Genomic DNA, 21,511 nt, shown 5'->3' with positions numbered 1-21,511 from the left:
AGGGCTGCGGGTCGGGAGTGAGGGGCACTGGGGTGGTGTGGGGCGGGGCTGGGGCAGGAGGGGGCTGCGGGTCGGGAGTGAGGGGCACCGGGGTGGTGTGGGGCGGGGCTGGGGCAGGAGGGGGCTGCGGGTCGGGAGTGAGGGGCACCGGGGTGGTGTGGGGCGGGGCTGGGGCAGGAGGGGGCTGCGGGTCGGGAGTGAGGGGCACCCAGGGGGGGGGCGGGCTGGGCAGGAGGGGGCTGCGGGTTGGGAGTGAGGGGCACCGGGGGGTGTGGGGCGGGGCTGGGGCAGGAGAGGGCTGTAGGGGTCGGGAGTGAGGGGCACCCAGGGGGTGGGGGGGACTGATTCAGGCCCAGGGGCGGCCATGTTGGTTTATCGACCTGTGGGGTCATGAGACATTGGGGTTGGGGTCAGGGGTTGGAGTTCGGGGTCAGAGGTCAGGCTCGGGCTCAGGGCCAGGCCCCTGCCGGAGGTGAAGCAGGGAAGGGTAAGGGGGTCACGTTGGGGTCAAAAGGTCAGACGTGGGCGGGGCTTCCTCAGGGCGGCAGAGCCCCTCCCCCCGCCCATGAGGCAGGGCAGGTTCATCCAATGAGGGCCGCAGCCACGGGGAGGGACGTGACGAATCATGATGCTGAGCCAGTCCAGAGTGTCTGCCCTTCCCCTCGCGCCCGGCAGCCGCTCCGAAGGCAGCAATCTCTTGACTGACGGGACTCTGCCCCAATAGAGTTTGAGCGATGGCGACACTGGGCCAATCAGAGGTTTGGGCACGGCCCTTCCGGGGGGCGACTAATCACACGGGAGAGTTCCGTTGACGAGCGGGCGCCTTCGCCAATGGGATAGAGCGATGGCGGGCCGCCGGCCAATCAGGAGCTCTCTCCAAGCCCTTCCGCCGGGCTAGCCAATGGGGTGGGGGCGAGGGGGCCGTCCCCGCCCGGGCGGCCAATGAGGAGCGGCGCGCGGCGCAGCGGCCGGCCCAGCGCGGGGCAGAGTAGCAGGCGCCATGGCCTCGTCGGCGCGGGGCAGCGGGGGAGCGCGCGGGGCGGGGGAGGGGCCGGAGGCGGGCGGGGGCCCCCCCGCGCAGTACGGGAACGGGCTGGGCGGGGGGCCGGACCTGGGGGCGGGGCCCCGCGCGCGGCGGGCGGGGGGGGCGGAGGAGGAAGAGGAGGAGGAGGAGGGGGAGCTGCTGCTGGACGGGGGGGGTCGGGCCGGGGGCGGTGCACGGGGGGGGCCCCCGCACCCGCCCCCCCCCTCCGCCTCCGCCCCCCGGGCCGGGCCTGGGGCGGGCCCCGGCGCCCACCGCCCCCCCGAGGAGCTGGAGGAGGAGGCCGGGCTGGGAGAGGGGGACCCCGGAGACCCCGCCATCGAGGACCCGGTGAGCGGGTGGGGGAACAAGGGGGGATCGGGGGGGGAGATCTGGGGGTTGGGGGCAGGGGCTCGGGGGGGGACTAAACATGAGAGGGGGTGCAGATTTGGGGTGTCGGGCTCTTTGTTGGGGGTCCTGGGTAGGATGGAGATGTGTTGGGGGGCCAGGACAGAGCTATGAGGGGAGTTGGTGGAGAGGGTGACATGGGGGTGGCATATGTCAGCGGGAGAGTGAGGCGGGTAACTCAGGCCCCCAATCTGCCTCTCTTGTGCCCCAGGAGCTGGAGGCCATCAAAGCCCGAGTGCGGGAGATGGAGGAGGAGGCGGAGAAGCTGAAAGAGTTGCAGAACGAGGTGGAGAAGCAGATGAACATGAGCCCCCCGCCAGGCAACGGTGAGACCCCCTCGGGCCCCCTGTTACTCCCTGTCTGGCCCCCCATAAACCTCAGGCCTCCTGCACGTGGTGAAGTTAGGGGGCATCTGTGAACTGCACTGCCCTGAACCATCCCTGCAATGTCCCCCTTGGACTATGTGGATGGTGGTGATTTCCAGACACATTTGGGAGTCTCGCTGTTCTGAATTGTATTTGTGTAGGACTTATATAAACAGTAACTCCCCCCACCCACCATCCACGTTCAAACTCAGACCCCCTTGGCGATTGTAAAGCCTAGAGACACATGCAAATTATGCCCCTCTGAATTTTGTTTGTGTAGGACCTACATAAATGCCACCATCTTATTTGTGTAAGACCTATGTACACAGTAACCATCACTTTCCCCCTTGGACCCTGTTGATTGCGGGGCAGGGGGGAATGAAGCTAGGAGGCATTTGGGATTCACTCTGCTCTGTATTTTATTTTTGTAGGGCCTATGTAAACACTATTTGTTTGTATATGTAGGATCTAAGTAAACAATACTGCCCCCCCCCCCATTCACTCTCAGACCCCGGCAGGGATGGCAAAGCCCAGAGACACATGGGAATTGTGCTCCTCTGATTTTTATTTGTGTAGTACTTACATAAGTGTCACCATCTGGTTTGCATAGGACCTATGGAAACATCGACTTCACTCATGCTGTTCTGAACCTTTTAGGTAGGTCCTACATAAACGCTACCCCTTAGGTTGTTTGTGTAGGGCCTGTATAAACATCTTTGTTTATACATCTGTCCATATTAGTTATGCAGATGCTGGTATAAATCCAATGCGGGGGGGGGGTGTCTTCCCCTCTCTGTTCTGGGAAAGGGAATGTGCCCTGGAAGAGATTTGGGGTACAGGCCCCCCATACTAAGTCCCCTGTTCTCTCTTGACAGCTGGCCCAGTCATAATGTCCCTAGAGGAAAAGATGGAGGCAGACGCTCGATCCATATACGTGGGTAATGTAAGTGGGGGAGCCATGGAAGGGCTGGGGGGATTCAGGGGACCCTGTTTCTCAGCCCATCCCCCCCTCTCTTTTTCAGGTGGATTACGGGGCGACGGCTGAAGAGTTGGAGGCTCACTTCCATGGCTGCGGGTCTGTCAACCGCGTCACCATCCTGTGTGATAAATACAGTGGGCACCCCAAGGGGTGAGTGAGATTTCGGGGCTCGTGGGGCGGCAGGAGGAGGAGTGTGGATCATAAGGGAGGGGCTGAAGGAGAAGCTGTGGTCCTGTGGGCTGCTTTTTGTGGGGGCTATGTTTTTGGGGTGTCTAATGTGGGATCCCCCCCAGGTTCGCCTACATCGAGTTCTCCGACAAGGAGTCTGTGCGCACCTCCATGGCGCTAGATGAATCCCTGTTCAGGGGGCGACAGATCAAGGTGAGCCCCACAGCCTAAAACCCAGGCCCCCGAATCCCGAGATTGGGCCCAGATCCTACCCTGAACTCTAGGCTCTCTCCTGGCTCACAGGAGCGTCACCTGTTGCCCCGAACCCCAAGATTCTGCCCCTGAACCCCAGCTCCACCTTCCCTTCTCTAGTCTGGGTCTGAACCCCATTTCTCTCCCCTGCTCCCAAGTTCCTCCTTGAGCCTTGCTGCACCCCCTTCCCTCCCCCCGCTTGGGCTTCTCTGACCCTTCTCTTCCCCCACAGGTGATCCCCAAGCGGACCAACCGGCCCGGCATCAGCACCACAGACCGGGGCTTTCCCCGGGCCCGGTACCGAGGGCGCGGTTCTGGTTACACCAGCTCCCGGGCCCGGTTCTACAGTGGATTCAGCAGCCGACCCCGCGGACGCTCATACAGGTCTGGGGGGGCCAGGCTGCTGCCGGCAGGATGCCTGGGTTCTCTCCTGGCTCTGGGAGGGGTGTGGGGTCTAGTGATTAGAGCAGCAGGGGCTGGGGAACCAGGACTCTTGGGTTCTATCCCCAGCTCTGGATGGGGAGTGAGGGTTAGTGGTTAGAGCAGGGCCGAGGGGGAGGGCTGGGAGCCAGGACTCCTGGATTCTCTGCCCAGCTTGGGAGTGTGGGGGGGCTAGTGGTTAGAGCAGGAGGGGCTGGGAGCCAGGACTCCTGGGTTCTTTGGTTGTATTTCTCTTCTCCTCTCTCTTCCCCCTGGTTTATTAACTCGTTCCCTTCTTCTCTCCTCTGCAGGGGCCGGGCGAGAGCAACCTCATGGTATTCCCCTTACTAAAAAGTGTTTTTTGGGAAAGAAAAAGAAAAAAAAAAAAGAGAAGAATGTGACAGTGTTGCAGCAGCCCCGTGGGGCGCGGCGGGGGGCGGGGGCTGGCTCGCTGAGCACAGGGCACTCCTCCTCTCTGTCCTTCTTCGCTCCCCCTTTTCCTGCCATCCGTCCGCGGGCGGCCCGCTTCCTTCCCGCTTTCTGCGCCCGGCCCCTCACTTCTCCGCCTTGGGCGGGCGGCGCTTCACTCCTCCCTTCCCCTGTCTCGTTCCTGTCCCGCCATTCCCCCCCTGCGGGTGGGCCCTGGCCCTGGCGCTGCCCCCTGCCCGGCTCTCTCCTCTCCTCCGCTGCCCCTGCCCCCTTCCTTCCGTCCGGGCCGGGGCTGTTACCTGCCGTATTTCAGTGTCTTTATCTTTGCAGGTGGCTTTAGCCTGAAGGAATTGTCGAGCCGCACGGAGCTCTTGCGACCAGATTAACTATTTGGGGGGAGGGGGGCGGAGCAGGGATGGGGGGGGTCTTTCCCCTGCCCCCTTTATTTTAATTTCCAGGCTGGGGGGTGGGGGGGGAGAGGGCAGGGGGGAGAAAAAAAAATTAAAAAAAAAAATGTTTTGAGGGTGGAAAAAAATAAAAGATGTTTTTGGAAGAAAGAAAAGGGGGCAAAGGGTGATTTGTGGGGGGACAGGACTCCTGGGTTCTCTTGTGGCAGGGGTGGGGAACCAGGACTCCTGGGTTTTTGAGGTGTGTCTTAGCCCGGGGCAAGGGGTCCCTGGATAACCAGCCCCCCCCGTGGGGGAGGGGATCTGAGCTGCTGGCTTGCTGCACTGTCCCTTGGGGGGGGGAGGGGTTGGAGGGTCCTAAATCTAGGCCCTTGAGTCCAGTCTGTTGGGTGTCATCTCTTGATCACGTGACTTGGGTTGGGGGGAGTGTTTGGGGAGCGGCTGTCATATGACCAGGGTCATGGGGGGCAGGCACTGTGAAAAGGGCCCTTGACAGTGGCTGGGGGGTCTCGGGGGTTTGTAGGGGGTGGGGTTCTCTGGGGTCTCTTCTGATGGGGGTGGTAGGGTCCTGTGAGAGATGCCATGGAAGAGGGAGGGTCCCAGCATGGTTGGGGGTCTCTGGAGGTTCTGGGGAGACTCAGGGGGTCCTGATAAGGATGGGGAATCCCTGGGAGCATTTGGGATCAAAGGGGAGTTGGGGGTACCCCAGAGAATGATGGGGTATTGCCATGGGGGGGGTCTGGCAGGGTTGGGGGGGCCCCGAGGCCATAGCAGGCCCCAGTAAAGGTTAGGGAGTTGCAGGGGGGTGGGGGTATCCCCTTAATTGTCTTAGCTGGTGGGGTGGGGGCAGACAGCAGGGACAGGGGGCCTGCTGTCCCCCTCTACCATTAGACGTCACCACCCTCCCAGGGAGCCCAGATGTCCTGGCCCCCTTCCTCTGATGTCAGGGGAGATGAGGTGGGCGCCAGGCTGGTGAGAGGGGGCAGTGCAGAGGTGGTGGGTGTCTGGGATTTGAACCCAGGTCCCTGCCATCCCCAGTAGGAGGCTGTTATCCCACTGCCCACCACTGGAGGGTGCCCCTTGCCAGCTGGTCTGTCAGACTGGGCCCCGTGTGGTGCTGGCATGGTGCCCGTGTGTGCTTGCGTTTCTGAGCATGGGGTGAGTTAATGTGCCAAGCATGGAGTTGGTGTGTTGCTGGTGTGCGTGCTGGGCTCTTGACCGTGTCGTTGACATGTTCCTCATGTGTCACAGGCCTGCTGGCGTGTTATTGCCTGGCACAGGCCTGCCCTAAGTCCAGGTGTAACACTGGCGTGGCGTTCACAGAGTCACCTGGGGAGGTGTGTTCCTGGCCCGCCCACACCCATAGACGGGCCTAGCAGTGTGCGCTTATTTGTGAGGCCGGGGGGGGTGGTGCCTCCCCAAGCTGGGCTGAGAACCCAGGAGACCTGGGTCCCCTCCACCTCCCAACCACTAGCTCCCACTCCCCTCCCAGAGGTGGGAGAGAACCCAGGTGTCCTGGCTCCCAGCCCCTCCTACTGTAACCACTAGACCTCACTCCCCTCCCCGCAGCTCCCAGACCCCCGCTGCTCTAACCACTGGAGCCCACAGCCTGGCCTCCAACTCCCCTCCTGTTCACAGATCTCTTTCCCGCCTCCCCCCAGCATAGCCCCTTCCCAACTAATCCCCCCAACAGCCCCTCCGTCCCCTCCCTACCTTTCTTAGGGAATAGAATATGGGGGGAGGGGGTTGCTGCTTCTGATCTGGCCCTGGGGTGGGGCAGGCTGACTGCTGGGTGCGGGGAAGGTTGTGCACGCGCTCCCCCCCCCCCCAGGAACAGAGATAATTGTGTTTTTTCATTGATTTATTATTTACAAACATAGAAAAAATCTTTCCTGAGAGAACAGGTCACCCCATGGGCTCCCTGGAGAGGGGCTGTAGGTTGGAAGTGAGGGGCACCGGCAGGGCTGTGAAGTGGGGGTACAGGGGCTGGGGAGTCGTCAGCGGATGGGGACCATCCCCTTTGCTGGGCTTTACCTAAACTCCTCTGCTTCCTCTTGCCTTGGCCAGTCTCCTGTAATCCTCTGCTTCTTGGCATTGGCCATTCTCCCATGATCCTCCGCTCCACGCTGGTGTTGGCTGACCCCCCTCGTTACTGTCCCATCTCCGGGGGGGGCGTTCTTCTTATGCTGCCCAACCGCAGTCAAGTCTTTCGCATTGCTCTGACCCCCCCAAGCAACTTTGGGGTCCCTGGGGTTGGGGGGTGAGGTCCATCCCCCTCCATGAGTCCAGACCTGAACTATCGATAGTACGAAGATTGCCCCCTATGAAGTGGGTCAGAGCTTTGCAGGGTGGGAATTAGGCTGGGGGCAGAGGTCACAGGGCAAGGCTCAAGGGGCTTTTTGGTTGGGGGGCCAGGAGGGGGAGCCCTTGGGTGGAGTCAAGGGAGAAGGTAACGGGGCCCCCAGGTCAAAGAGGGGCGGAGGGCAAAGGGGAAAGAGGGAGATCAGTTATGGGAGGCTAAAGGTCAAAGGCCAGGGGTCATGACGTAGGGGAAACTAGCCAGGGGTCAGAGGTTGCAGTAGGCCATTGGAGCTGGGAGGGCCTTGGGCTGGGGTCAGAGGTCACAATTGATTTGGGTAGGGCTTTTGGGGTCAGAGGTCACATGGGGATCATTTGCTAGGAGCCTTTGGGACTATGTCAGAGGTCAATGGACAGGGGTCAGAGGTCAGGTAGGACCAAGTGGCAGGGGCACAGAGGACCCAGGGGAGGGGGGGTCAGAGGTCACCCAAGGATGCTTGATGTTAAAAGGTCAGAGGTCACACAGGGCTAATTGACAGGAGGTCAGAGGTCACAGGTTTCGTTGGCACAGAGGACCCTGGGGAGGGGGGTCAGAGGTCACCCAAGGATCATTGGTGTCAAAGGTCCGGGGGTCAGGAGGGCGCCAGGGTGCTGAGCAGGCTGGTGAAGCCCTGGGCCCGCCGGGAGAGCTCGGCCAGGCGCTCCCGGAGCAGGCGGGCAGCAGGGGGCGAGGGGTAGCTCAGCGCTGCCCCCTTGACCGACAGCACGGCCCCCTTGAGGGCCTGGCACAGGGCGCTGGCAGCTGCCCCCACCCGGGCCCGCAGGGGGGCCGAGGCCGCCTGACGCACCAGCGTGTCGCCCACGAAGACCAGCTTGTGCGCCGTGACGAGCACAAAGCGCCCATGTGGCACGAAGACGCCCGGCGGCTGGTTGGCCCCAGCGCTGGCCAGCAGGGCCTCCGTGGCCACCAGGAGGGTGGCGTAGTGCGTCCGGCACTGGCCCGCATAGAACTGCAGCAGTTGGGCGTCCTCAGGGCTGGGAGGCACCTGGCAGGGCAGGGGAGGGAGGGTGTCAGTGCTAGAAGGGGTCATTCCTGCCCCAGGCTGGGGAGAAGGGGGCAGGAAGGACCCAGGAGTCCGGGAGGGACCCTCTGTTCCAGGAGATGAGACCAAGGAATTCAGGAAATCTTGACACCCCCCATTCACCCACCATCCAGGAAGGACTCCACCCTTCTGAAAATGGGACCCAGACATCCGGGACAGTTTGATCCCCATCCACCACCAGGGAAAGGGACCCAGATGTCCAGGAAGGGACCACCCCTACCTCCTCCTTCTCCAGCAAAATGGGGGTCTCTGGTTGGAGTCTGGGGCTGGTCACCTCCTCTGGGGGGTTGCGGTCTGTAGCCGGGGGCTGGAGCCTGTCTGTCCCCTGCAGGGGGTAGAGGTCGGATTTGGGGTCAGCGGGTTGATGCTGGGGTCAGAGGTCAGTGATTGTGGGACAGGGTTGACATGAGGGGTCAGGGAAAGCAGTGTCCCATTGGCATTTGGGGCAGGCTCTGAGGTTGAGGCAGAGGTGAGGGACCCCTGGGGCTTGGTTGGCTTTGGGGTCAAGGTCAGAGGTCAGTGACCTGGAACCAGAGGTGGGGGGTCGGGGTCAGAGGTCAGGGTGGCATTAGGGTAAGAGGTTATTGGACAGAAAGCTGGGGTGAAGCAGAGGTCACAGGTCAGGGATCGGGTAGGTAGGTGCAGGCTGGCATTGGGGCCAGGGATCAGGTAGCCATGATTGGGTTGGAGTCAGGACCAGGGTCAGAGGTCAGGGCTCGGGCAGCCGGGCTCGGGTTGGTGTTAGGGGTCAGAGGTCAGGGCTCGGGTCGGTGTTAGGGGTCAGAGGTCAGGGCTCGGGTTGGTGTTAGGGGTCAGAGGTCAGGGCTCAGGCAGCCGGGCTCGGGTTGGTGTTAGGGGTCAGAGGTCAGGGCTCGGGTTGGTGTTAGGGGTCAGAGGTCAGGGCTCGGGTTGGCGTTAGGGATAAGAGGTCAGGGCTCGAGGAGCTGGGCTCAGGGGCGCCCCCGGCTCACCTTGAGGTGGACGTAGTCGTATTCCTCTGCCAGCCGGATCCCCTCGTAGTCGCTGTGCCCATCCCCCGCCCCCTCATCCGGCCCCCCAGCCAGTCCCCCCAGCCGGGGCGGGGGTGGAGGCAGGGGCCGGTCCTGGATGCTGCCCTTGCGGGGGGCACCAGGCGAGGGCAGGGCGGGCAGGGGGCGGCGCGAGAGGCTCTCGGCTGAGGGCAGCCGGGGGCGCCCGACGAAGCCCCCCGTCTCACCCAGGCTCAGCTCCCCCAGGGCCGCCTCCGGTGGGGGGGGCCCTGGCAGGTCGTACTCCCCCCCCAGCAGCTCTTCAGGCGACTCGTAGAGGTTGAGCAGGGCGGACGCCCGGCGCAGGTTGGATGGGGTGGCGTAGATGGGGGCCGGCTCTTCCTCCCATCCCTCCTCCTCCTCCTCCTGTCCCAGGGGGGGCATGGCTGGGGGGGGCACGTTGTAGGGGTTGGCGTCCGGCGCTGCCTGCTTGGGGAAGGATGTGGGGGTGTCATAGGTGTCAGAGAGGGCGGCGTCCCGCGGGAGGGAGCAGGGGACGTCGTAGACCTGGGGGTCGGGGGGAAAAGAAGGTGAATTGAGACTCAGACACTGGTCCCCCTCATCTCCCTGCCCCCTTCCCCTCCCCCCACCAGCCCCCATTCTCACCTCACCGGGGTCCCTGTCTCTCCGGGCGGCACGGGGCACCTTGTAGATATCATCACAGGAGGTCGGGCACGGCCGGGCAGGTGGGGGCACCACGTACACCTGGGGGTGCCAGAGTGGGGTCAGGGCCCAGACACCTGGGTTCTCAGGCCGAGCTGTGGGTGATGGGGATGAGGAGTGGTACGGGGGATCCCCAGGGGTGATTGTGTTGGGGGACCTCTAAAGCCTGGGTTCCCTGGCTGGATGGGGGAAGGGAGGCGGCGGTGGGAGATCCCGGACGCCTGGGTTCTCACCTCCTGCTGTTCTTCCTTCTGCCCTGCCCTGCTCCTCCTCTGGCCCTGGGGTGGGTTGTAGAGGGCGGATGGTGCGCTCTCCTTGTGGGGCGCCAGGGAGAGGTCGGGGGGCCCCGGATCAGGCAGAATGCGGACGCGGTTGGCCGGGACGATGCCCTGCTGCCCGTGCAGCGAGCAGAGGAGCCAGCCGGCCAGGCCAGGCACCTTGGGCTGCAGCACCAGCATCAGGTCCCCCCGGCGGAAGGAGAGCTCCTCTGGGCACTCAGCCACGTTGTCAAACAGCGCTCGGGCCAGCTGGGCCTGGGGGCAGAGGGAGCAGTGAACCCCCAGGGACGGCCAGGACAGAGGCCAGGAACCCCCAGGAACAGCTGGGACAGAGACCGGGGACTCCCAGGGCCGGCTGGGAGAGAGACCGGGGACCCCCAGGGACAGCTGGAAGAGAGACCAGGGACCCCCAGGGATGGCTGGGAGAGAGATCGGGGACCCCCAGGGACAGCCGGGAGAGAGGTTGGGGACCCTCAGGGCTGGCTGGGCCAGTGTGCAGAGGGATGAGTACTCCCAGTACTGCTTGGTGGCAGACCAGTATCCTCCAGTACAGGGCTCATTTCCCCCAGTTGGAGTGGCAGGGACAACCCCCCCCCCCAAATTCCCAGCCAACCCATTCCGGGTCAGGGTGAAAATGGGAAGGCTGTAACCCCAAGCTTCAATCTACTTACAGACATGGTGCTTCCAGGGAGGGGTCTTGTGTTGGGAGAGACAGATGGGAAAAGGAAGGAAAGAAGGTGGGGTGATAGGAGAAAGCAAGGAGATTGAATTTGGAAAAGGGTATGAATGATGAAGAAAAGAGTGTGAAATGAAAGAAAGACAGTCACAGCTTTCCTCTAAACTGTAAATTAAGGCCTAGATTATACGTTGGAGTTTATAGATTTGTTTAGTTCTTTCTGCTGTGGAATGGGGGATGGGGGGGCATATGGGGATAGAGAGAAAGGAAGAGATAGAGAGAGAAGCACAATTTTCTTGTAAACTTTTGTCAAAGTATCATTTCAAAGTGTCCCAGTTCCTTATAGGTCCCTCACTCTTTCTTCCATGAGTTTTGGAGGCCAAACAAACAAGCCCAATACTTTGGGCCTAAATAGTTTCCAGCCAACTCAGCAAATCCGTTGGGTTTCCCCTCGGATCCAAACACGACTCTTTTCAAAAAGTCCAGCCGTGGAAGAGCAAAATCCCGGTCATTTTCCAGAGGATTGAGAAGTCTTTTCTGCTCTGCAAACAGCTTCTTTGGTCAGCAAAATACATCCAGCGAGCACAGACACATGCAGAGAGGCCTGGCTGCTTTCATGGTGCGTGGAGTGAGGCACGCAGTGAGGTTCAACAAGTTAGGACAAAATCCTATTTTGCAAGAACAGGACTGAGTTGCAACCAGAAAGCAAAGGGCAGGCATTTCCAGAAGGTCCTCCCCAAAGCTCAGAGTACCCAAGATTGGGGTTTTGCAGACCTGGGCAATCCAGGAAAACTTGCAAACCTTTGCGTAATCTTGCCAGCGAAAAATCCAGACAATTTTTTGCAAAACAATCTTGCAACCTTTCCCCCAAATCTAGACCATTTTTCTGAGCCGAAGGAGCCAGAAATGTGGCCTCATTCCAAACTCCAGAATTCTTGCAAGCATCAACACCCCTGCTTTTGCAAACGTTCCCAAATCAAGACGATTTTTGGAAAGCTCAAAATTTCCGCCCTTTTTTGCAAGTTCGGATATCCAGAAATGCCATGAAATGTCCCTCAATATATACTGTTTTTGCAAATCCAGATTTTTTTTAACAAGTTCAAATCTCCAGAAAAATCACAAATTCCCCACAAATCTAGACAAGTCTTTTTCCCCACAATGAAATAAAAAAATAATCTAACTCAAAAAAATCCAGAACCCTCACCAAAACCACGTCCTTAAATCCTGAATCTCCTTCCACAGAAGAAGTGGTGCATGTTCACAAGTCCAGAAATGTTGCAAACTTTCTACTCAAAGCTAGCTATCTTGGGGTGGAAATTGCTGAGAAATTCTGTTAATTAATGTATCAAAAATTCCAGAAATTAGGCAAATGCAGAAATCCAGAATGTTTTTAATCCACAGGGAAAACTGTGGCAACTTTAAAGTGCAGAAAACAATCGCTCTCTCACACACAGAGTTAATTTTTTTTGCAACTTCCAAGAAAATTGAGATAATCCCCCCACAACCTCAAAATTCAAACCCCGTCATTTGCTTCGGCATCTCTTCCAACCCCAGATTTTACACCATGCCACGAATGACACTGGCGCCGAGCCAGCCAGATGGCAAACGGCACCGGAACCAAAAGAGCACAACGTCCAAACACCAATTGGCAAAGGTCAAAATCCAGAAAAAATACAGTGTGCCCCAAAATAGCCTCCTTCCAGACTAAGGTTTTTTTTGCAGAAAGAGATAGAGAGATAGATAGAAGGGGTGGGTGGGGATAGATAGATAGTGTGCAAGGGGTTTGAGGATGAGATAGAAAAGATCTTTTGCTGAATGTGTAGAAAGAAAGAAAGAAAAAGAAAGAAAGAAAGAGCCAAACTCCTCCCTTTGAGTTCCCAAGAAATCTCTGACCTCAGCAGCCAGCGGCTCTCTTGGGAGTTTGCTTTTTCCCCAACCCCATAATCAGGGGCTTTGCCCAGCAGCTGAAGCCAAACCCGGGCTCTGGGCTGGGCGCCCGCTGGCCCCCTGGGCTGTACTTTGCCTGGGAGGGGCTGCAGCTGGCTCTGAGCTGGGGAGAGGGAGGGAAGGGGGGGAAGGAGGGAGAGAAAAACAAGGAATGGAGAGAAGAAAAGGGGAAGGGGGAATGAAGCAGGGAGGAAGGAGGGAGAGAAGAAAAGGGGAAGGGGGAATGAAGCAGGGAGGAAGGAGGGAGAGAAGAAAAGGGGAAGGGGGAATGAAGCAGGGAGGAAGGAGGGAGAGAAGAAAAGGGGAAGGGGGAATGAAGCAGGGAGGAAGGAGGGAGAGAAGAAACGGGGAAGGGGGAATGAAGCAGGGAGGAAGGAGGGAGAGAAGAAAAGGGGAAGGGGGAATGAAGCAGGGAGGAAGGAGGGAGAGAAGAAAAGGGGAAGGGGGAATGAAGCAGGCTGAGCGGAGGGAGGATAAAAGAAGAGAAGGAAACAAAGAGGAAACCAAACGCCCCAAGAGAGGCTCAGCGGCTCTTCTCTGTCGTTGCCTCCTTCCCCCTCCAGGGCCCGGGGCGCGGCTCCCTCACTCGCTTGTCCCCCCGCCTGGCCGAAAACTTTCCCTCCCCCGGTTCATCCTCCTTCCGCCGCGGCCGGGGCAGCCCGTCCCGTCCCGCTCGTTCTCCCGCAGCTCTCCGCTCGCTCGCTCGGCCACGGGCTGCTGCCCCCGGCGGGGGGATCGGCCCCTTCCCTCCCTCCCTCCCTTCTTCTTCCTTCCTTCCTTCCCTCCCCCCTTCCTTCCCTCCCTCCCCCCTTCCTTCCCTCCCTCCCTCCCTTCTTCTTCCTTCCTTCCTTCCCTCCCCCCCCTCCTTTCTTCCTGCTGCCTCCCCCTTCTCCTCCAGCCCGGCTAGTCTCTCTCCTCCTCTGTCGCTTTCACATTCTCTCTCTTCCCCGCTGGGAAACCCGAGTCCCCTCCCCCGGGGCTGGCCGGGCGCGGAGGCAGACGGAGGAGGAGGGAGGGAGCCAGGGGTTGAATTACTACCCCCCCCATCCCCCCATCCCTAACCCTCCCTCCTTCCCGGTCCCAGCGGCTCCACCTGCCCGGGCGCCAGGGAGAGGCAACCCCCCCCCAGCACCCTCAGCGGTAGCTGACTCCCCCTGCCAGGATGGGGACATCTGGCCAGGCAGGAAAGAGAACCCAGGAGTCCTGGCTCCCAGCCCCTCCTGCTCTGACCCACCAGCCTAGGGTGACCAGATGTCCCGATTTTATAGGGACAGTCCCGATATTTGGGGCTTTTTCTTATATAGGCTCCTATTACCCCCCCGTCCAGATTTTTCACACTTGCTGTCTGGTCACCCTACAGCAGCCCCCATTCCCCTCCCAGAGCCGGGGAGAGAACCCAGGAGTCCTGGCTCCTCATCTTTCCTCCTCGTTCACCCTGGTGTCTCCCCTCCAAGCCACAAAGCAACCTGTGGGGAGAGCTGCTGAGTTAACCCCAGGGTTTGGGCAAGGGGCTTCAGCCCCACACCCAAGGGAACAGGGGTGAACCCAGTCCAGGGCTATTAAATATGATGGGGGGGCAGGCCTCATGATTAGCAGCCCCTATACAGGGAGCCCCCACAGACTGCCCCATGGAAACTGAGGCACACAGGGGCATGTGAATGAAACCCAGGAGTCCTGGCTCCCAGCCCCCTCCCTACCCTGCTCTAGCCACTAGACCCTGCTCCCCACCCAGGATTGGACATTAACCAGGCCTTTATCTCTGGGCCTGAGTGGGGCGGGATTCACAGCTGGGGGTCACCTTACTGCCTGTCTTGGAGCATGGGGGAATCAGGGCCCTGCACCCCCACTTCCGGCGATTCCCCGTGACTCTCAGCCAGCCAGTAACACAGAGGGTTTATTAGCCGACAGGATCACAGCCCAAAACAGAACTTGTAGGTACAGACAACAGGACCCCTCAGTCAGGTCCACCTTGGGGGTTAGGGATCCCAGACTTCGGTTCTGGGGCTCCCTCTGTCTCCCCAGACAGTTCCAAACTGAACCCCCCTCCAGCCCCTCTTCTGGCCTTTAGTCTGGGCCACCTGATCTCTGTGTTCTCCAACCCCTTCAGCTGGCACCTTGCAGGGGGGGGCCCAGGCCATCAGTGGCCAGGAGACGGGGTGTCGGCCATTCTCTGTGCAGACAGCATCACACTGGCCCTCTAGGGCTCTGCAACAATCACACCCTCTTATCCCACCGCCTAGATACTTCAGAACTGCATAGGGGAAACTGAGGCACCCCCACCATATTCAGAGAAAACATTAAGAACAGTCCCACTTCATCACACTGCCTCACTCCCAGCCACTTCTTGGAGCCCTGGCCCCACTGCCCATAGCCCTGCTGGTGCCCCTCACTCTCCCCAACACGCAGCCCCTGCCAGCCCAGCTCTGCCCCCCCTCCGCCCTGCCGGAGCCCCTCACTCCTGACCCACAGCCCCTGCTAGCCAAGCTCTGCCAGTGCCCCTCACTCCCAACCTGCAGCCCCCCTGCCAGCCTAGCCCTGCCGGTGCCCCTAACGCCCAAATCGCAGACCCCCTGCCAGCCCAGCCCTGCCCCCCCAGCCCTGCCGGTGCCCCTCACTCTCCCCAACACGCAGCCCCTGCCAGCCCAGCTCTGCCCCCCACCCCCCAACAGCTCTGCTGGTGCCACTCATTCCCCACACGCAGCCCCTGCTAGCCCAGCCCTACCCCCTGGCCCCGCTGATGCCCCTCACTCCCAACCTGCAGCCCCTGCTAGCCCAGCCCTGCCCCCCCGCCCTGCTGGTGCCCCTCACTCCCGACCCGCAGCCCCTGCTAGCCTAGCCCTACCCCCTCCCCGCTGGTGCCCCTCACTCCCGACCCGCAGCCCCCGGCTAGCCCAGCCCTGGGACCCCCCGCCCTGCTGGTGCCCCTCGCTCCCGACCCACAGCCCCCAGCTAGCCCAGCCCTGGGACCCCCCGCCCTGCCGATGCCCCTCGCTCCCGACCCACAGCCCCTGCTAGCCCAGCCCTGCCCCCCTGCCCTGCCGGTGCCCCTCACTCCCGACCTGCAGTCCCAGCCAGCCCTGCCCACCCCCCGCCCTGCCGGTGCCCCTCACTCCCGACCTGCAGCCCCCTGCTATCCCAGCCCTGCCCCCTCCCCGCTGGTGCCCCTCACTCCCGACCCGCAGCCCCCGCTAGCCCAGCCCTGTTCCCCCACCCTGCCAGTGCCCCTCACTCCTGACCTGCCCTGGGCGCTGGGCTGTTTGTGTTGCTATGGGCACTGCTGTGTTGTGGTTTGGGATCAGAGCCACCCGAGCGGGGTGACTCCCCAGTATCCTATGCAAATCTTCCTGCCCACGGAAACCTGCTCCCAAACAATCCCTGTGTTCCCCGGAGACCGGACCCTGCCCCTCCCCCATGGGGCTAGCATCCCCCCCCACCTGTGGGCTGCCCTTAGGAGGGGCTAGCAGTCCCAGGGGCGGCGTGGGGGTCCCAGGGAGGGGGCTGAGGGGGCTAGAGGTCCCGGGGGAGGCCTGGGAGACTTGGGGAGGGGGCTGGGAGTCCCGGGGAGGGGGTTGGAGTGCTGGAAGACTTGGGGAGGGGGCTGGGGGTCTCTGGGGGTGGAATATATCAGGGAAAGCCCTGAATTAATGCCCTTAATGTGGTATGTCACTGTACAGGCAGGCTGGTTGCCAGGACTCCTGGGTTCTCTCCCAGCTGTGGCTGAGGTTTCTTCATCTGATCTCACTATTGTGACACCCCCCCACCCCCGAGCATTAAACATCCTGATTTCTGCTGCAATCCAGTCAGAGAGAATTGGGGCCGGGCTCTTCCCCCTCCCACCAGAGCTGGGCCCTGAGTCCCTTGGCCAAGCCGACGCCAGCCCAGGACTCCAGCACCTGGTGATTGAAGACAGGGGCAGCTCGTTCCAGGCTCTCTGGGCTGGGCAACCCCTAGTGATGGCGCTGGCAGTGCCCCTCACTCCCAACCCACAGCCCCTTGCCAGCCCAGCCCTGCCTACCACCCAGATCTGCCGGTGCCCCTCATTCCCGACCCGCAGCCCCCTGCCAGCCCAACCCTGTCCCCGACTCAGATCTGCCGGTGCCCTCATTCCCGACCCGCAGCCCCCTGCCAGCCCAGCCCTGCCCCCCGCCCAACTCTGCCGGTGCCCCTCATTCCCGACCCGCAGCCCCCTGCCAGCCTAGCCCTGCCCCCCGCCCAGCTCTGCCGGTGCCCCTCACTCCCGACCCGCAGCCCCCTGCCAGCCCAGTCCTGCCCCCCGCCCAGCTCTGCCGGTGCCTCACTCCCGACCCGCAGCCCCCTGCCAGCCCAGCCCTGCCAGTGCCTCCCATTCCCGAGCTCCGCGTGGGGTGCCGTGGGATTGTGAGCGCTGGAAATTACCCTAATCTGAAGTGAACATCCAGGAAAAAAAATTTGCATTGGTGATACGATGGAAATTTGCCCGCTATAAAACAGGGACTCCCAGCATGGGCAGGTCGCAGGTGACGGAGGAGAGCGGGCATGGCTGAGACGCTGCAGGTAAGAGCCCGGACACCTGGGTTCCGTCCCCAGCTCTGGCAGGGGAGTGGGGTCGAGGGGTCGGAGCAGGGAGTGACTCCGGGCCAGGACGCCTGGTTTCTACCTCGGCCTTGTCCTCCAGCCCGGCCCTCTGGCACCGCGTCCCAGGACAGAGCATGACCCCAAAGATCCTTCCTGGGCTGGGGGCCTGGGCATCACCCACGAGACCCTCACGCTCTGCGGCCCATGGAAGGGACAAGCCCGGCTTGGGGTGTGGGGGTGACAACGGCTCAACAAGCATCAGGGAGTTCCGCTGGCTAACGCTGCGCATGGACTTGGGTTTGTTACCTTTGCTTGCTGGCTCCCAGGGGTATCCATTAGGAGGGGCCAGCCACCCGTCCCCACTTACCCCTTCCCTCCATTCCTCTGTGCTCCCTCTGTCCATCCCCATGTCCCCCTGCCATCCCTCCATCCCCCTGTCCCCACATACCCCTGCCATCCCTCCATCCCTCCCTCTGTCCCTCCCTCGCTCCGTCCCCACATACCCCTGCCATCCCTCCATCCCTCCGTCCCCCTGTCCCCACATACCCCTGCCATCCCTCCATCCCTCCCTCTGTCCCTCCATCCCTCCGTCCCCATGTACCCCTGTCATCCCTCCATCCCTCCCTCTGTCCCTCCCTCGCTCCGTCCCCACATACCCCTGCCATCCCTCCATCCCTCCGTCCCCCTGTCCCCACATACCCCTGCCATCCCTCCATCCCTCCCTCTGTCCCTCCATCCCTCCGTCCCCATGTACCCCTGTCATCCCTCCATCCCTCCGTCCCCCTGTCCCCACATACCCCTGCCATCCCTCCATCCCTCCCTCTGTCCCTGCCTCTCTCTGACGCTCTCTCTCGCCCCCCGCAGGCCGTGCTGTTGGTGGTGCTCTGGGTGGCGTCCCTGGGCAGGGCCCAGAGATGTCTGGGCGACACCGAGTGCTGTGAGCTGGGGGAGGTGGAGAAGGCCGGGGTGTGGCTGAGCGAGGGGCGCTCCCAGGAGCCCCAGAGCTGTCACTTCATCTCCCAGCCCACCCGCCAGGGGGAGGAGCCCCAGTGCCAGGGGCGGTCCCATGGGCCCCCCAACACCCGCTCCATCGCACCCTGGAGATACCGGTAAGAGTGACCCCCTATCCAATCCCCACCCTTCTGTACCCCAATACACGCCCCTGACCCTCAACCCTCACCCTGATACCCAGCCCCCACCCTCTGTACCCCAATACACAGCCCTGACCCTCAACCCTCACCCCGACACAGCTCCCTGCTGCTCTGTACCCCAATACACAGCCCTGACCCTGGCCTCCACCCTGGAACCCACTGACCCTGCTTCTGACCCCCCCCGCCCCGCTTCCTGTCTTGGGCCTAGGATCTCTCTGCATCCCCAACTTGCTCGGTCCCAGACCCACTCCCAGTCTCGCTCCCCCTCGGTCCCAGACTCCCCCCCTCGGTCCCAGTCCCTCCCCTCGGTCCCAGTCTCTCTCCCCCCTCGGTCCCAGTCTCCCCCCTCGGTCCCAGTCTCTCTCCCCCCCTCGGTCCCAGTCCCTCCCCTCGGTCCCAGTCTCCCTCCCCCCCCCTCGGTCCCAGTCCCTCCCCTCGGTCCCAGTCTCTCTCCCCCCTCGGTCCCAGTCTCCCCCCTCGGTCCCAGTCTCTCTCCCCCCCCCGGGGTCCCAGTCCCTCCCCTCGGTCCCAGTCTCCCTCCCCCCCCTCGGTCCCAGTCCCTCCCCTCGGTCCCAGTCTCTCTCCCCCCCTCGGTCCCAGTCCCTCCCCTCGGTCCCAGTCTCTCTCCCCCCCCTCGGTCCCAGTCTCCCTCCCTCGGTCCCAGTCCCTCCCCTCGGTCCCAGTCTCTCTCCCCCCTCGGTCCCAGTCTCTCTCCCCCCCTCGGTCCCAGTCCCTCCCCTCGGTCCCAGTCTCTCTCCCCCCCTCGGTCCCAGTCCCTCCCCTCGGTCCCAGTCTCTCTCCCCCCCTCGGTCCCAGTCCCTCCCCTCGGTCCCAGTCTCTCTCCCTCCCCTCGGTCCCAGTCCCTCCCCTCGGTCCCAGTCTCTCTCCCCCCCCTCGGTCCCAGTCCCTCCCCTCAGTCCCAGTCTCTCTCCCCCCCCCTCGGTCCCAGTCCCTCCCCTCAGTCCCAGTCTCTCTCCCCCCCCTCGGTCCCAGACTCCCCCCCTCGGTCCCAGTCCCTCCCCTCGGTCCCAGTCTCGCTCCCCCCTCGGTCCCAGCTCCCCCCCTCAGTCCCAGTCCCTCCCCTCGGTCCCAGTCTCGCTCCCCCCTCGGTCCCAGACTCCCCCCCTCGGTCCCAGTCCCTCCCCTCAGTCCCAGTCCCTCCCCTCGGTCCCAGTCTCGCTCCCCCCTCGGTCCCAGCTCCCCCCCTCGGTCCCAGTCCCTCCCCTCAGTCCCAGTCTCTCTCCCCCCCCCTCGGTCCCAGACTCCCCCCCTCGGTCCCAGTCCCTCCCCTCGGTCCCAGTCTCGCTCCCCCCTCGGTCCCAGACTCCCCCGCTCGGTCCCAGTCCCTCCTCTCGGTCCCAGTCTCTCTCCCCCCCCCTCGGTCCCAGTCTCCCTCCCTCGGTCCCAGTCCCTCCCCTCGGTCCCAGTCTCTCTCCCCCCCCTCGGTCCCAGTCTCCCCCCCTCGGTCCCAGTCCCTCCCCTCGGTCCCAGTCTCGCTCCCCCCCTCGGTCCCAGCTCCCCCCCTCGGTCCCAGTCCCTCCCCTCAGTCCCAGTCTCTCTCCCCCCCCCCTCGGTCCCAGTCCCTCCCCTCAGTCCCAGTCTCTCTCCCCCCCCTCGGTCCCAGACTCCCCCCCTCGGTCCCAGTCCCTCCCCTCGGTCCCAGTCTCGCTCCCCCCTCGGTCCCAGACTCCCCCCCTCAGTCCCAGTCCCTCCCCTCGGTCCCAGTCTCGCTCCCCCCTCGGTCCCAGACTCCCCCGCTCGGTCCCAGTCCCTCCTCTCGGTCCCAGTCTCTCTCCCCCCCCTCGGTCCCAGTCTCCCTCCCTCGGTCCCAGTCCCTCCCCTCGGTCCCAGTCTCTCTCCCCCCCCTCGGTCCCAGTCTCCCCCCCTCGGTCCCAGTCCCTCCCCTCGGTACCAGTCTCTCTCCCCCCTCGGTCCCAGTCCCTCCCCTTGGTCCCAGTCTCCCCCCTCGGTCCCAGTCTCTCCCTGTCTCTCTCACTGCGCCCCCTCTCTCGCTCTCTCCCCGCAGGGAGGACTGTGACAGCACCCGCTTCCCGCAGCGCCTGCTCCAGGCCGAGTGCCTCTGCCCGCACTGCGTGTCGCTGGCCCCCCCGCACCACCGGGACCGCCGGGGCAACTCGGCGCGGGTCAATGCCAGCACCACGGTCTATTACCGGCGCCCCTGTCCCGGCCGGCCTGGCGCCTACTTCCTGGAGCCCCGGCTGTATCCCATGGCCGTGGCCTGCATCTGTGTCCTGCCGCAGTTCTGAGCCACAGCGGGACCCCAGCGGGGTGTGGGACACGCCGCGGGACCCTGGGGGGCAGAGGGATTCGGAGACCCAGGGGGCCATAATGGGGTGGGGACGTAACTCAGGGGGATGAGGGACCCAGAGAAAAAGGGAGAAACCCATTGGGAAAATCCAGGGGGCTTGGGGGGCACAGTGGACCCTAATGAGGTGGGGGAACCCCAGAGGGCCTGGGGGGCAGGTGGCAGAGAAGGCTGGGGGGCCAGTCGAGGAGGGGGGGTGACCCTGGGAAAGGCCTCACCAGCCATGGGGAAGAGGCACCTTCAGGGCTGAGTTTTGGGGGGTGCCTGGGTAGAATGTTGGCGGGTCCCTGGCTCTCATTTTAGGGGACACAGAAGAGGACTGCGTTTAGGAATGAATTTCGGTCCACTTTTGGAGACTGCCTGGTTCTAGTTTGGGGGCACCCATGGGGCTGTTTGAGGGGGCAAAGCTAACTCCCATTTTTGGGGTGTCTATGGGGTGACCCCAGAGCTCAGTTGGGAGGGTGAACAGCCTGAATTTTAGAACGGAACTTGGAGGACCGTTTCGAGGTGAAGGTGAGCTGAGGTGGGGGTGAACCTGGCTGTAATTTAGGCTGCACCTCAGGATGAATTTTTTGTGGAGGCAATTAGAATTCCTGCCAGGCCCCCCTTCATTTTGGGGGTCCTCTCAGCCCCCCCAACACCTGCTGTTACATTGATCCCCATTTAATCTCTTGATGGTGTTGAGAAGCTAAAGACCTTGGTTTTTATGGGCAATAAAAGTTTTACAATGATCGTAATTGGTGTGAAATTGGGGTGCGGGGGAGAGTATTATTATTGAGGTCCCCAAACACAGTGCCCCCTGCTGGTAGAGGCTGGAGTAGCCGGGAGCTCCCACCACAGCCAGTGTCCCCACCCTGCTCCCCACGGCACCCCCTGCTGGCAAAGGCCGGGGCTGGCATATCCCGGAGCTGGAGAATGGACCCAATTCAGAGCCCCCAACAATCAGCCCCCTTGTTTCCCACGTACCAGCTGCTCCCAGCCCCATGGGACAAGCCGCCTTTGTCCAGTGCCAAAGGGCAGCTGGGCAGACCCGTCCTG

The 21,511-nt window shown here is 62.5% G+C and overlaps 2 protein-coding genes across 3 annotated transcripts; one reads left to right on the top strand and one right to left on the bottom strand.

Annotated features, from left to right (window-relative positions):
* Positions 1-1,213: 1,213 nt before the first annotated feature.
* LOC119841979 (polyadenylate-binding protein 2) lies at positions 1,214-4,593 on the top strand. 2 transcript variants are annotated; one of them, XM_043496222.1, is made up of 8 exons: positions 1,237-1,372; positions 1,641-1,755; positions 2,670-2,737; positions 2,817-2,923; positions 3,067-3,154; positions 3,426-3,577; positions 3,925-3,948; positions 4,373-4,486. In XM_043496222.1, exons 2-8 carry the CDS (start codon positions 1,674-1,676, stop codon positions 4,380-4,382), a joined length of 531 nt encoding a protein of 176 aa, XP_043352157.1. In that variant the 5' UTR covers positions 1,237-1,372; positions 1,641-1,673; the 3' UTR covers positions 4,383-4,486. The 2 variants fall into 2 exon arrangements, with proteins under 2 accessions (XP_038225767.1, XP_043352157.1); XM_038369839.2 differs by having other exon boundaries at positions 1,214-1,372; positions 3,925-4,593.
* Positions 4,594-7,261: 2,668 nt separating this feature from the next.
* Positions 7,262-12,624, bottom strand: EFS (embryonal Fyn-associated substrate). The gene is made up of 6 exons (XM_038369019.2): positions 10,491-12,624; positions 9,775-10,074; positions 9,485-9,583; positions 8,822-9,385; positions 8,071-8,175; positions 7,262-7,793 (listed from the first exon to the last, which is right to left on the bottom strand). The coding sequence occupies exons 1-6, from the start codon at positions 10,494-10,496 to the stop codon at positions 7,380-7,382; spliced, it is 1,488 nt and encodes a 495-aa protein (XP_038224947.1). The 5' UTR covers positions 10,497-12,624; the 3' UTR covers positions 7,262-7,379.
* Between the last annotated feature and the right edge of the window lie 8,887 nt (positions 12,625-21,511).

This window comes from Dermochelys coriacea, chromosome 13 (genome assembly GCF_009764565.3).
Source record: "Dermochelys coriacea isolate rDerCor1 chromosome 13, rDerCor1.pri.v4, whole genome shotgun sequence".
NCBI classification, from domain to species: Eukaryota; Metazoa; Chordata; order Testudines; family Dermochelyidae; genus Dermochelys; species Dermochelys coriacea.
The sequence above is the reverse complement of the archived record's forward strand: the minus strand, read 5'-3'. Positions and strand labels throughout refer to the sequence as shown.

Bases quoted from the DNA above. Each gene is read 5' to 3' on its own strand.
- LOC119841979 (XM_038369839.2), top strand. From the start codon at position 1,674: ATGGAGGAGGAGGCGGAGAAGCTGAAAGAGTTGCAGAACGAGGTGGAG. The intron at 2,738-2,816 runs GTAAGTGGGGGA...TCTCTTTTTCAG, and splicing joins GATCCATATACGTGGGTAAT to GTGGATTACGGGGCGACGGC. The intron at 3,155-3,425 runs GTGAGCCCCACA...CTTCCCCCACAG, and splicing joins TCAGGGGGCGACAGATCAAG to GTGATCCCCAAGCGGACCAA.
- EFS (XM_038369019.2), bottom strand. The intron at 9,386-9,484 runs GTGAGAATGGGG...CCCGACCCCCAG, and splicing joins GAGACAGGGACCCCGGTGAG to GTCTACGACGTCCCCTGCTC. The intron at 7,794-8,070 runs GTAGGGGTGGTC...CTGCCCTGCCAG, and splicing joins TTTTGCTGGAGAAGGAGGAG to GTGCCTCCCAGCCCTGAGGA.